This window comes from Aedes aegypti, chromosome 3 (assembly GCF_002204515.2).
Source record: "Aedes aegypti strain LVP_AGWG chromosome 3, AaegL5.0 Primary Assembly, whole genome shotgun sequence".
Taxonomy (NCBI): domain Eukaryota; kingdom Metazoa; phylum Arthropoda; class Insecta; order Diptera; family Culicidae; genus Aedes; species Aedes aegypti.
In genome coordinates, this window is record NC_035109.1 from 396,705,113 (window position 1) to 396,720,481 (window position 15,369).

General features: G+C 44.0%; 1 protein-coding gene across 1 annotated transcript in view; it reads right to left on the minus strand.

Annotated features, from left to right (window-relative positions):
• LOC5567894 (transcription termination factor 2) overlaps nt 1-12,645 on the minus strand; it is a 43,752-nt gene extending 31,107 nt beyond the window's left edge. The window contains exons 1-3 of the mRNA XM_021854946.1: nt 12,432-12,645; nt 12,310-12,366; nt 11,230-12,250 (exon numbers count right to left, since the gene is read on the minus strand). Coding sequence (XP_021710638.1) covers nt 11,230-12,250; nt 12,310-12,366; nt 12,432-12,480 — 1,127 coding nt within the window. The 5' untranslated portion in view covers nt 12,481-12,645. The remainder of the gene's footprint in view (nt 1-11,229; nt 12,251-12,309; nt 12,367-12,431) is intronic.
• Between the last annotated feature and the right edge of the window lie 2,724 nt (nt 12,646-15,369).

A 15,369-nucleotide genomic window follows, 5' to 3' on the forward strand; every position in this document is an offset into this window, starting at 1 on the left:
TATATGCACGTTATTAACCGTAAGAAAATTAAACAGCTCGTCCTCTTTACCATTCAGAGAACGAGCATTCCAATTTAAAATATTTAAATTATTATTTGGATCCATTAGAAAAACGTAATCCAATAACAATTTGATTTGTAAATTTTACACCTACTTGGACTGCTTCAGTCATAGTGGTGGCTTTGAACATTGCATCAATCATTAGATTCAATTGTTCAGTTAGAAAATTAAAATCAGAGGCAGACATGTCATGTGATTTCCCATTGGAATTTTCGGTAGACGAAGAAGCGGAGTTACCTGTGGCGGTAGGGTTTTTTCCATTTGATTTGAAACTAGTAGAATGGGTACCCATTAGAGTGGTTCAAAAAATCATTTTTGCTCCACACCGCTCATTCGATTCTAGATCGAATCCTGAGTGTCCTCCCAAAGTTTGAGCTCATTTGGATGAAAACTGAGACTGCACAAGCCCTTTAAAGTTTATATGGAAATTACTATGGGAAACGCATGCAATTTGTTCTTCGGATAGTTCAGGGACGAAAAGCAAGTGGACTGTATTTTAAGAATTTTATTTAACGAAAACAAACACGTCTTAACTCGACGGAATTTTCTACTTTTAGTGTAACATACTCCCCCGGGTGAGGCGAAGGTCTCACTTCTCCTTGGACTCTGCTTGATCCGTGCAGTCATCGATGGGAAGCACAGCGATCTGGGTCGTCGGTCGCTTGTAGATGCTGTTGCTAATGCGGATCGTAACCACACGTACCACTCCGTCCTTACCTGGGTGCGTTTCAACAATGCGACCCAACTTCCAGGTCTTAGGTGGCATGTTGTCCTCTTTCAGAATCATCACCTGCAATCCAGTGCGCAGCAACGTAGGGTCCTTGTACCGTTTGCTGCGCTTCTGAAGACTCGTCACGTACTCATTCGACCACCGTGGCCAAAAATGCTGCATTCGTTCTTGCACCAGCTGGTACCGTGACAAGCTCATCTCCTTCAAATCACCGTACAGTGGTTCTACTACCGCCATCAGTTCCCGTCCAACTAAGAAATGTCCTGGGCTCAGCGCTTCGTAATCGAAGGGATCATCCGTCAGTTCCATGAAGTGGTTATTCTCCGACAAAATCATCGGGTGCTTCTGGTCTTTCGGCAGGTCGGAGTTCCTTATGCGACCGCCAACTCGCAGCAGCCTTTCGTTGTCGTCGTAGATTGGGTTCAAATTGCGCAGTTTTCCCTTCACTGATTGATTCGCTTGGATACAACTGATTTCTTCCTTATAGACCACCAGCTGGACAATGGTCACCATCGCCTTCTGTGCTTCGGTGTAGTCTTCACTATTCAGTGCACCACTTCTGCGCGTCGTCTTGTTTCCCTTCAAGCGGCAGTTGTGTAGGAAACGAACCACGTACCCGAAAATACGCTGCAGCTTTCGATAACTGCTGTACTTCAGGATCACTTCGTACGGCTCAAGTTGTTTCTTCGGTATTATAGAATCACGTTCCGGTACCAAAGTCGTCACAATTTGGTGGGCATATTCTTCCGGTTCCACCACACCACATTCATCGTCTTCAACAACAGGAATCACACTTGGGCCAAACCACCGTTCTTCACACCGCCATAAATCCTCAGGGAATACACCACGTGACACCAAATCCGCTGGGTTGTGCTGAGTCGAAATATAGTGCCACGTGTGCCACGCAAAAAGTTTTCTTATTTTCACTACGCGGTTTTGTACGAACACTGGGGTATTTGGCTTCATTTGTTTCAACCAGTTCAACACTATTTTCGAGTCCGACCAAAGCACCACCTTTGCGGTTGTTAATGCTAAGGTTTCGCGCACTTTATCCACTTGTTCAGCCAGCAGCAACGCAGCGCATAACTCTAACCTCGGGATCGTCATCTCATCAGGGGTTGCGTCCACCTTGATGTCTCGTTGTAGTTTTTTCATTGGGGCAACTCGTGACTTGCCACAAATCAGTCGAACTTCTGCAGCACCATCACTCTTCACGCTTCTCATATAGATGCAACATCCGTACGCCACCTTGGAAGCGTCAGCAAATCCATGCAGCTCCACAGCAACCGTATCGTCAATAGTAATCCGCCGATCGATCCGGAGGGAATTCAAACAGCAAAGCTCGGATCTGAATCGGTTCCATATACGAAATTGCTCCTTTGGAATCGCATCATCCCATCCTACGTTCTGTTGCCATAGCAGTTGCATTATCAGTTTGGCGATGAGTACCACCGGTGCTAGTAAGCCATGAGGATCGAACAGTTTTGACATATCGGACAGCACTGACCTCTTCGTGGGAAATTCAGAGCCATCTCTAATTGGCTTCACGTGGAACAGGAATTCATCGCTGGAGGGATCCCAAAGAATGCCAAGAGTTTTTATCACTCCGTTGATCTCGCAGTCTTCGAAGTTCATCTGCTTCTCCCTGGCATGAGATGGAATGTCCTCGAGTAACGCCTCATCATTCGCACACCATTTGTGGAGCTGGAATCCACCTCTATCCAATAGTGCGATCAAATCTCGCTGGAGCTGCCTAGCATCGCTAAGTGTGTCAGCACCAGTCATCACATCATCGACGTAAAAGCATTTCTCAACTGCCTCGCTCGCCGCTGGGAAATCTTCTTGCTCGTCTCTAGCCAACTGGACAACCGATCGTGTCGCCAGGAAAGGCGCTGCAGCTGTACCGTAAGTAACAGTATTTAACTCCAACTCCTTCATTGGCTGATGTTTATCTTCTCTCCACAGAATTCGCTGATACTTTCGATGAGCCTCGTGAACCATCACCTGCCGATACATTTTCGGGATGTCGGCGGTGAAGACGAATTTATGCAAGCGAAATCTCAATATCACATTGAAGAGTGACTCTTGCACTGTGGGCCCAATCTCCATCACATCGTTCAACGACAAATCTGAACTACTCTTCGCCGAAGCGTCGAACACCACTCTCAGCTTGGTAGTTGAGCTGTCCGGTTTAATCACGCAGTGGTGTGGAAGATAGTAGACAGACTCAGGCCTATCGCATTCGGAATCCGTCACAACTCGGCAATGGCCAAGTGCCAGATACTCGCTGATGAAATCAACGTACATTTGCTTCAACTCCGGTTGACCTTCTAAGCGACGCTCCAGAGACAAAAATCGTCGCATCGCTTGGTTTCGGGATTCTCCGAGCTCTCCAACATTATCGCGGAATGGCAGCATTACCACGTAACGGCCATCCTTGGTTCTACTGTGCGTCTCCTGGAAACTTAGTTCACATCTATCGTCTGGCCTTGGCGACGCATCACCTCCAAACTCGTCGATAGTCCAAAACCGCCGCAGCAGTTGGCACAGTTGCTCGTCGGTTTCCTCCGATTTTCCAGCTTGACACACCTTCACGGTTCCGATCACCGCAGAGTCGGACACCGGTCCAGAAACGAGCCATCCAAGCTGACTCTCCTGCAACAATGGTAGATTCGGGGCCAATTTGATCTTACCTTTTTGCAGCACTTCGAAGAACAGCTCCGCACCGAGTAGCATGTCAATGCGACCTGGTTCGTAGAAATGCGGATCTGCTAGTTCCACCGACTTGGGAATCTGCCAGCTGTGTGGGTCAATCTTAGAAGCCGGCAATGCACCGGTCACTCGGGGCACAACCAGATAATCCAACGATGATTGGAAACCAGTTGTTCTTGATGCCACTCTAGCGTTCACTCTGTACTTCACGACAGTCTTCATCCCATTCACTCCATCGATTGGGATGTTGGCACCCTCCTTTCGCAGTCGCAACAATTCCGCCATTCTGGTTGACATGAAGTTTGCCATCGCTCCGGAATCCAGCAGCACACGGCACTTATGCGCTACTTCGTTGGAATCATACACCATCACGATAGCTGTCGCCAACAAAATCTGCTTCAGCTGCATTGGCTCGATTGGAATTGTGCACTTTGCTGCAGTCAGTGGATGTGAGGAACTCGTTGCTTGCTCTGCCGCAGGTGGCTGAGGGGATTCAACTGAAACAGGCTTCTTCTCTTCCGGATGCATCAGTGCATGATGTTTCTTCGAGCAAGTTGGACACGTCTTACCACTCTTGCAGGCTACCGTTCGATGTCCTCGTAGCAGGCAGCTGAAGCATAATCCCAGCTGCTTCGCCTTCATATACCGCTCGTCAACATTCAACCTTTTGAACGCTCCACATGCATCAATCGAATGAGCACTTCCGCACATGGGACATCCATCGGTTGTCTTCGAAATCATCACAGTGTGCGTCTTACTGGTAATGATAGATGGCTGGGTCTTCATCGGCACGATCTTGCTCTTGATTGGCATGACATTTTGCTCACACCGCTCCAGAACATGGCAATGCTTTCGCAGGAATGCAATCGTGTCCTTATATACAGGTAACTTACCGTGTTCACAAAATGCTTCCCAGCTTCTTCGGGTACTCGGATCCAACTTCGACGCTAGCAACGTGATAACGATAGCTTCAGACATCGTGTCCATCTTGAGCTTGTGGAACTCCAGGGACTCCACACGCTTCGTACAGTCGTCGATCAACGTTCGCAGTTCCACTGACGACTCCTTGGCCATCTGCTTCAAGTTCAGCAACCTTGTCACGTGGCCATGAATCACCATCGAGAGGTTCTCGTAACGTTCGACCAGAATTCTCCATGCACCGTCGTAGTTGTTGTCGTTGAGGGTCTGCTCATCGATTGCCCCCTTCGCTTCTCCGACCAACGCCTTATCCAAATAATGGAGTTTCGTCGCCGGGGAATCCTGGGTGCACCGGTCGACAATATCGCAAAATCTCGCCTTGAACTTGTGCCAGTGCTCGTATTTGCCATCGAATGTTGGCAATGGTGTTTGCTGCAACAACAACGATGGTGGCATTCTATACGGCACGACACTTTCCGGTACGCCACTGGATCCAGCACGATCACTGATTGCCACAGCATTACCTTGAAACTTCACAGCCAGCAGCTGTTTCTCTCGCTCCAACGCTGCCTCGTTCGCAATGGCCTTCTCGATGTCTTCGTAGTGCTGTATCATCTCACAGAGGGAAATTCGAACGAACTCGTACAGCTCTTCAAATTCGACGAATTTTGGCTCGAATTCTTCTCTCCTCTGTGGATCGGTGAGGTAAATACGATTCTGAAAATTGTTGTAATCCTCATAAGAAGAATCGACCGTCTTCAGATACAGCTTCAAGCCATGATGCGTGAACTTTTCAGGATCCTGTTCTGCATTCAAAATGGCCGACTTTATTCGCACCACTTTCGACCTTGCAGCGTGGCAACACTGTTCCAACGCAACAACACTTTCCGCCATTTCCTTCTCTTTCTGCCGCTGTTCAGCTTCCTCCTTCTGCTCACGCACACTACGAAGCACACTGAATTCACCGGTCGGGGTTGAAAATGGCGTCGACGGAAACAACACTTTCTTCTCTTTACCAGAACGCAAAAACATTACATGTGAATAGTTCTTTTAGTTCTTTTTCTCACTACCACACAATTTTCACGCTCTTCTTCTTCGTTGAGGCTTGACCTCCACTTTTCAATGTTCTATTCTGCCGTCCGACTAGCAGCACACACTTCTGGAACGCGCAAGTAACCGGAAGCTTTCTTCGACCACTCAATCGTGAACAGAATTCGATTTCCGACCACGTTTATCGGAAAACACTATCCGATGCAACGCATGCAATCGGATTCACTTCGCGATTCGACCGTCGCAACTGCCGAAACTCGCGTCGATTCTTTCTCGTTTCGCGCACGAACCGAGAATCTAAACTGCTTCCATCTACTAATCCGACATCCGGCACGATCGGACCAAAATGTTCTTCGGATAGTTCAGGGACGAAAAGCAAGTGGACTGTATTTTAAGAATTTTATTTAACGAAAACAAACACGTCTTAACTCGACGGAATTTTCTACTTTTAGTGTAACACAATTCATTAAATCGATCATAGTGTTTGTCCATGTGCTCTTGGTGATAAGAGCCACGTTGATACTGTGAGATACATTTATCAGCTACAACTTTGCCGAAGACCGTTTTAAAATCGGACGCCCCAGTAATTAGTTATTGATTTTTGAATGAGTTGTAAAACTTTGGCTATAATTATTGGGCTGTTCTGCAGGCATCATTGGATATATACAGTAAAACATAGTAGCCATGATTTGTGCGTGCTATCTTTCGCGCCAGATGCAGCAATGTTGCCTGTTCAGAAGTTAAATGAGCACTGTTGAAGAATTTGTGACTGGATATAAATCAATAACTAATTACTGAGGCGTCCGATTTGAAAACGGTCTTCGGCATAGTTGTAGCTGATAAATGTATCTCACAGTATCAACGTGGCTCTTATCCCCAAGAGCACATGGGCAAACACTATGACCGATTGAATGAATTGCATGCGTTTCCCATAGTAATTCCCATATAAACTTCAAAGGGCTTGTGCAGTCTCAGTTTTCATCCAAATGAGCTCAAATTTTGGGAGGACACTCAGGATTCGATCTAGAATCGAATGAGCGGTGTGGAGAAAATACGATTTTTTGAACCACTCTAGTACCCATGGATCGAACAGGGGAGGAGTTCGAATTTCCTGCTACGATATCGGCAAAGGATTTACCGTGGGTAGATACATTCGAAATAGAAAGATTCGAACGGCTACCCGCCGGATTAAAATTATTTTGTGACTGAGCATGATTATGATCTTCCTGATGGGTATGATTCATGATCAAGCGATCGTTAACTGAAAAATGAGCATTGTTCGATACTCTACCAGGCAAATTCCGGAAACGACCGTTATCGTAACGGATATTATCTTTCATCTGCCTGGCACGAGCCTCAATGACCTTTTTGCGTGAAGGACAATTCCAAAAATTGGACTTATGGTTAGCCCCGCAATTACAACATATGAATTTGGTGGTATCTTCCTTCACTGGACAGACGTCTTTGGCGTGAGAAGAACCTCCGCAAATCATGCATTTAGCATCCATGCGACAATTTTTTGTACCATGACCCCACTTTTGGCACCGACGGCACTGAGTGGGGTTCTGGTAATTTCCTCCAGGTTTCTGGAAATGTTCCCATGTCACACGGACATCAAACAAAAGTTTTGCTTTTTCTAAAGCTTTAATGTTATTTAGTTCTTTTTTGTTAAAGTGAACTAAATAAAATTCTTGAGAAAGTCCTTTCCGAACAATGCCAGATTGGGTTCTCTTTTTCATAATGATTACTTGGACTGGGGAAAATCCAAGTAAATCATTTATTCCATTTTTGATCTCTTCAGGTGATTTATAGTCACTTGAGAGACCTTTCAAGACAACTTTGAACAAACGTTCAGTTTTGTCGTCATAAGTAAAAAATTTGTGCTTCTTCTCTTCAAGATGTTTGAGAAGAAGCTCACGATCTTTAAGAGTTTCCGGCAAAACGCGACAGTCTCCTTTCTTTGCGATTTGGAAGGAAACCTTGATTCCCCTAATGGAGTTCAAGATCTCCTGCCTAAATCCCCCAAATTCGGAACAACTGACCACGATAGGCGGCACTCTTTGCTTCCTCACTTGAATCAAAGAGCCTGGGCTAGAGGCTGCTTCGATTTGGTGTTCGGAAAATTTGTCTAGAGCATCGAACTGATTGCTCATTTCGATACAATTATTCATTTCACCCTTGGAAGAAACTTCGCATTCCGGGGAAGCGTCCTTTCTTCCATTCTTGCCACGTGTAGTGACAGTTTTAAAACCCACTTTTTTGGAAGGAAGTAGTGAATTCAGAGATTCACCCTTCCTTTTGTTTGTTGTTGATACCATGTTTAATTAATAAACGAAAGAAGACGTGACCTTCGAAAGGTTTTTTCCCAAGACGGTGTCCAAGAAGGATTACCACCGCTAGCTTTCGCCAACGGGTCCAACGAAAAATCGAAGGCACGGGTCCAAACAAGGATCGTAAAGGGATCAATAGTAGAAAAAATAGTACTGAAAAGTACTGTTTTAGTAGCACTGAAAAGTACCGTTTTTAATTTTAGCACTGAAAAGTACTGTTTTTGTAGCACTGAAAAGTACTGTTTTATTGCTTTAGGTAGTTTTTAAGAAAACTTCCAAGAGCAGAGAGAATGCGTGTACGCACAGCACGAAGGTACGATGCGCACTGATCCTGGCTAAGATTATTTTGCCCAACATTCTGCGAAGTTTTCCACAAGTTTTCCGTGAAAATCATGTCCAACATTCTGTAAGGATCCCCCCCAAAATTTTGTGAGAAATCTGCCATTTGAACACGTTTGACCAATTTGACAAATTCGCAAAACCGTTACAGATCGATAGAACTGCAGTTTTGTCTGTCAAATATTGGAGCAGGTAGTGGGAGAAAAAAATCCCGGTCGAGCTTCTCAAGCACGGAAGCGAGCAGCTTTACCAGTCGATACACCGAGTACTTCTGAAGGTATGGGAGGACGAAGAATTGCCCACCGGCTGGTTTAATGGCAAGAAAGGGCACAGACTGGAGTGTGCCAATTACAGAGGAATTACCCTGCTGAATTCGGCGTACAAAATTCTGTCGCGCATCCTGTTTAACAGACTGAGACCGCTCGAGGAGTCCATCGTCGGCGAATACCAAGCTGGTTTTCATGAGGGCCGTTCGACAACGGATCAGATGTTTAGCTTGCGAATGATCCTAGACAAATTCCGGGAGTATAACTTGCAGACTCACCATCTGTTTATTGATTTTCAAGGCGACGTACGACTCAGTGAAAAGAAATGAGCTTTGGCAGATAATGTCTGAAAATGGTTTTCCGGCGAAACTAATTAGGCTGATACGTGCTACGCTGGATGGTTTGAAATCAAGTGTTCGGATCGCAGACGAGGTGTCAACCTCGTTCATGACGTTAGACGGATTGAAGCAGGGAGACGCACTTTCGAATTTACTGTTCAACATTGCACTCGAGGGTGCTATTAGGAGATCTGGCGTGCAGAGAAATCGCACATGCTCCTTGGCTTTGCGGACGATATAGACTTAATTGGAATCGATCGCAGGTCAGTGGAAGAGGCTTTCGTGCCTCTGAAGAGGGAGACAGCGAGGATAGGCCTGACCATCAATTCTACCAAAACGAATTTGTTTACCTAGGAACTCTTGTGACATGTGACAACGACGTTTCCCGCGAAGTGAAAAAACGTGTTGCGGCTGCGAATAGGGCCTTTTACGGACTACGTAACCAGCTTAGGTCCCGCAGCTTGCAAATGGAAACAAAATTCGCCCTGTTTTATTGATTCTTCCGGTATGTTTGCACCATTTCTTCACAAGTTCTCAAAAAACTCTTCTAGTTTTGGAATCTTTGTCAACATTGATCATTGGTTATCTGGATCCAGAGATATTCCGAAATTCCTTGGGGGACCGACGCGTTACCTGAATACCCCGTTAATTCCTCAGGCTACAGAATTTTAATCGTATTTGGATAGTTACGCTTCGGAACAATACATTGAAGAGAGCATTTTGTGAACAAAAATGAAGCAATTTAGTGATTCCGTCTTTGAGTAATGAGCATTTATGTTGCAGTTACCAGGCTGGCCAAATAAAGATCTTAAAAACTTCAAAAAACATCATATCGGAATTTTCAGATATCTTTAAGAATACCAATTTGAATGATTTTTCCAAATTAGCTCCTTATTACATGGTTTTTTATAGCCCACATTTCATTTTTTCGATAAGTTGACGTAAAACAAAATGGCCGCCTAAGATGTTTTATATGGAAAGTGTCGGTCCCCCAAGGAACATTGGAATATTTTTAAAACCATATCAGCAATCATCAATATCGACACGGATTCTTTAACTAGAAGAGTTTTTCTAGAACTTGTAAAAAAATGGTGCAAAATACCGAGAAACAAAAAAGTTATCACGATTTGAATTTCTTTCTTGCGGTAAAAAATGAAGCTGCCGGTAGAGGGGTTAATAGTAACTTTTCAGAGACTTACATTAAAATAGTTACCAAGTCTTTGAAAAATGCGATACGCACTCAAGTTCGTTAATTACGCGTATGAATGCCCGATATGAGTTTTTGGTTGTTTGGTTTGGTTGATGGCACCTTATCGTTGCTGTTGTTGTTGCTCTGCTTTTATTGCGAAATTGATGTGTTCATACGTCGATTTAAATGTTCTCGTGTATATTAGTTGATTCGTTAGAGTTTGTTGCATTTTTGGAACGTATCAATCAACACAATAATAACTAAAAATCGTTGGAATTATCAGTAATATTTCCTAACTAAGAAACGTTCTCGCTTTTTCGCCATGGAGGATGAAAACAATTGTCTGAAATGCTCTCAGAGAATCGAATCAAATGACGACTGCTTCGTTGTTTGCAAAGGAAATTGTGCCGGCTCATTCCATTGCATCTGTGTTGGACTACGCGGTATTCACTGGAAGACTATCAAGGATCTTTCACGCAACGTTCTTTGGATGTGCGACGGTTGTATGGATGATTTCATGCTAAGAAAAAATGATCATTCATCAGAAATTGTCGCTACGACGCAAACAAAAACGATCGACGAAGAAGTGAATGAGTTGAAAATTGCAGTAGCCAGTATCATCGACACTATTGCTATGATTACAAAAACTGTACCTGCGAGATCAGCCACCAACTCTGAGTGTCTACAGTCTACGTCACGTTCAACGATATTCAACGGAACAGCATGCGAAGAAGAAGATACTACTACGAAAGAGGATGGAAGTCGATACTCAGATGACGGAGATAATTTCTCTCTTCTGCTAACAAACATCAACAGCAGTTGCACAGAGCGTGACATACAATGGATGGTAGCTCGTGCGCTTGGTTTATTGGATCCCGAACGCATTAACGTAACAAAGTTGGTGTCAAAATGGAAATCGCATTTGAATTTGGACTTCATTTCATTCAAAGTTATATTACCTTCGAAATTGAAATTGCGCGCTTTAACCCCTACAACGTGGCCTAGAAATGTACGATATAGAGAATTTGTACGTACGAATAATACCTGGAAGCCTAGCAAATCATTCGTTCCTAATTTCTCTGTATGTAGCTCCAATTAATCTCCGATTGTTTGTATTTGTTGTAATTCGGTTTAAACGATTGTTTTTAGTTTTGTGCAGTTAAAAGATTTGTAGTTGTTCGATTTATATACGTTTTGTTTCATCATTAGATTAAGTTATTCAATAAGACTTACATCAAGTCAGTTGAATTATACCAAATAAAGAAAGAATAAAGAATAATATTAAGAATGCTCCTACCTGGCTACAGAGCTGTTGGCACTATCCAGCACGATCCTCCCGCTGGCATCGATAGAACTTTCGAAGCTTCTCTGGATTTCATCTCGAATGCCTCCCAAGTTGTTAACCTCCAAGTTGGCAATCTCACCCTTCAGCTCGGATATCTCCTTCCTAAGGTTCGCGGCCGCCTTCTGCAGCCCAACGCCCTTGTCCGGGAGATTAATGTTCAATTTGGAGAGATTCTCCAACTTTTCGTGCTTCTTCTGAAGGTCCGCTAATTCCCGTACTTTGTTATCGTAGAACTTTTGCGACACTCGCTGCTTGGCAAGAACTGCCTTAATTGTTGGTTGCACAAGTGGTTTGATTTTGACCGGCTTCTCATCGTCACTGGAAACTGACAAAATTTCATCGGACTTTTCCAGCATCACGACAGAGGAACGGTCACTGTCGCTCCGATTGGCACCCTCCTCTTCCACTTTAGGCTCCAAAACCGTGGAAGACAGCTTAGTTCCGATGGACATTCTCACATCACGAGACAAACGCCCTTTAGCTACGGATTCATCGTGAGCGTCCTGCGAGAAGCCTGTCGAAGACAACTGGGGACTTGTGGAACCGCCTTCAGCATTGAAACTCTGCAGCGGAAGACTTTCATCGAAGGAATCACCGTTTTTCTGTTCCTCTTCCGTCTCATCGTCGGATATCAGGACATTGCGTTTATTTTTTCGTCCCACCAGAACCACATCTTCATCATCATCCTCGTCGTCATCTTCATTGAGATCCGGCGGGGGAATTCCGGATAGGCTCAAACGAGTGGCCGGAGACAGGGCCCGACTTTCGTCTCTTCTTTCCTCCTCGCTTGTGTCCCCGTCGCTAGCAATCGAGACTTCCACCCCTTCCTTATCGTCGTCGTCGCTTTCGTCCGAACTAACATCGGAACTTGTTTGCCGCGGGTGGAACGACATCCGGCGACTTTGGCGCTTCTTTATCCGCTCTCGGATGGCCTTTTCCTCCTCGTCTTCCTCATCTTCGACTTCAGTTTCCGCTGGAATCCACAATAATATCGGTTAAAACGAGTTATTTACCAGGGTACTTCAAGCTTACTTTCTTCGATCAGAATCGATTCCTGTGCATCCTGACGACTGCTGGAGGACAGATAATCTGAAAGACCCAAAGAAACACATTGGAAAAACTTCTCCACCACAGATTGCCCCAAAAGCTCCTACCGGTCCCGTCCGACGAGTTGTCCGCAAAAATATCATCGCATTGGGACATGGTGACGATTTTTACACAAGCAAAGTAAATCAAAAGCTCAAAACTGCAGGGAAATTTCACAAAAACTCGAAAATCACAAAGAGAAAACCCGGGGCAACGGGAACCGACATGAAAACCGTGAAAACGAGCGCAAAACTTTTGAATTTATTTATGCCGACAAACGAGGCCGGACGTATTACCGACAGCCGAATTTGACATACGGGAGCATTGGGCGATCCGGAAGAAGCATTTCCTCGAGTACGTTTTCAGAAAGAAATTTAGGTGTCCTAACGATATTACGGTCAATACCAAAATTTAATAACATTCATACGAAAAGCGTTACAAAGGGGTGGGTGGGTGTCCAAAATGGCCAATTTCAGCTAATTATGCTATTTCGCTCAAGAAAAGTAAAGAAATTCCTTGACTGAAAGGGTCAAGAAATTTCCTACAGAGAGCCCCCTTTGAAGTGACATTTCTTCTCAACTACGTACTGCGATCAGAAAAAAGTGATTTTCTTGATCATTTCTTGGGAGAAATTTTCCACGCATCGAGATAGGCGATTCCTTTTCTTGTCAGTAGCAAACCGGCCTTTAAAGCGAAGTACAGTGACACCTCCATGAGTCGATGTTCTATGACTCGATATCGACTCATGGAACCATACTAGAAACAAAATTTCATGGTTACTTGAAACAGCTTTCCAAAGGATTACTGTTTTATGACTCGATATTTCCATGAGTCGATGGTCCCTTCAATATCGACTCATGGAGGTTTCACTGTGTGCACTTCAACAGAAAAGTAATCGCTATCACGATGCGTGGGAAATTTCTTGTAAAAAATGCTCAACAAAAGCATTTTTCTTTGATCGCAGTACGCAGTTGAAAAGAAATCTCGCGTAACTTTTCAAAACGGCCTATCTAACAATTCACACATTTCGAGTAAATCGAGCTTGAAGGTTGTGAAAATATATTTTGAAACTGTATCAAAATGAAACAATTTTTCCCCACTGTGTTGCTTGTAGAGGGAAGCAGTGTAATAGAGTTCAACGTATGAAATGAAATTTTGTCAATTTATTTGGAAATTACACTGAAATCTATAAAAACATCAGATTGGACGTTTTGACCAAAAATATGTACATAGGATAAATCACATAGGTCGTTCTGTTTCAACAATTGTTACATTGGACATTCATTTCTGTCATTTTGTTTCAGTTATAGTAACATCGGATATTTTGTTGCGGTGTGATAATCGCAGGCACCAGCTGTGCTTTGTTTTTATTCATTTGAAGAAAAGACGAATGACCTTCGGGTTAAAGTCTCTCACGAACAACAACAATTTGATTCATTCAATGCCACGCCGTCACTTCCCCCCCCCCCGTCTATGTGTCCTATGTAACAACAGAAGGAGGGGAAACGTTGAGCTGTATGTATTTGGGACTTTTTGCTTTCTCACTGTTTCTCTCTCAATATTCCCCCCGTTTCAATGCTGGTTTCGCCCACACTTGTTCGTGTGTGAGTTACCCACTGCACGACGGGTGGTGACGACTGTGTTGCATTCGGCACCAGCCGTCGGCGCAAACAAGAAATAGCGGTGGGAAATGATGACGATGACGGCGCCGTCGATTGTGTTGTAGGAAACAAATACATTCTGCTTCTCCGCTCTTCGGTGAATGATTGCTCTGCAAATATATGTGCGCAAGTCGCGCATGCACGTTGCTCGTGTTGCTGCCGTGAAGCATATGTATATGCTTCATCGACCATGGATCTGAATCGGATTGATACAATAAGATCATGATGCTGAATATCATTTCCCTAAATGCACTCAATTCGCTGATAATCGACATTTTGTTGCGGTGTGCTAATCGGAGACACCAGCTGTGCTTTGTTTTGATTCATTCAATCCCACGACGTCACTTCTTCTCATCCGTCTATGTGTTCTATGTAACAACAGAAGGAGGGAAACGTTGAGCTGTATGTAGGACATTTTGCTCTCTCACTGATTCTCCCTCAATTCAATAATTTGTTGTTAATATATCAGAACGAGTGTTCTAGTGTGCTGCTAAGTGGTGCAACGCAAATGATTTGCAATGATAATCTCGATTTGTTTACATTTGTTACTTAGGACGTTTTGAAAAGTTACGCGAGAAATGTCAATTCAAATGGAGCTCACTGTAGGAAATTTCTTGACCATTTCTTGGGCAGAAATTTTTACTTTTTTTTAGCGGAACAGCATACTTAGCTTTATGAAATAAATGAATGAGCCCTTATAGTGCAAAAAATGACAATTTCATGTGCATTTGGTCTCCTAATGGCCGGTACGCTGGTCATAAGTACTGTGCAAAAGGATAGGACAAGAAACGGTCAAGTAATGATTCCGCTACCGAAATTACTTGAAAAATGTGACGCTCAATTATTCCACAAGTAAAAGTTACATATCGCTCATACTGAATCAGCTGTAAAAATTACTTTGGTAAAAAGGAGAAATTTTACTTGAGCGCTTTACGTTTCAGGTGCATACTACGTGTTACGTCCGCGGAAAAGCGATTGGTGGCCGAATAAAGGATTCACACGCGGACGTAAACGAGAATAAAACATGCATATTTATTGACTACAACTATATACATTATTTACACAATATTACAAACATATTAAAATGTACTGCGGAGAGCGCGCGCGGGCTGCTGTTGCAGTCGATGGCGTTCTAATGCTGTTGTTCTTCGGCGTCTGTCATCTATTGCTCGTGATGGAGACGAGCCGTGTCGGAAAGCAGATGGGGAAATTGGGCCAAAATGCACCTGCTATTCCGTTGCTCCACAACATCTCCCCCTGTTAGATGCGGAACAAATTGATCAAGTAGCACTTCTTCATGCTCTGAAAAATGTCTTGATTGGTGTTGTTCAAAACGACGCTGCGC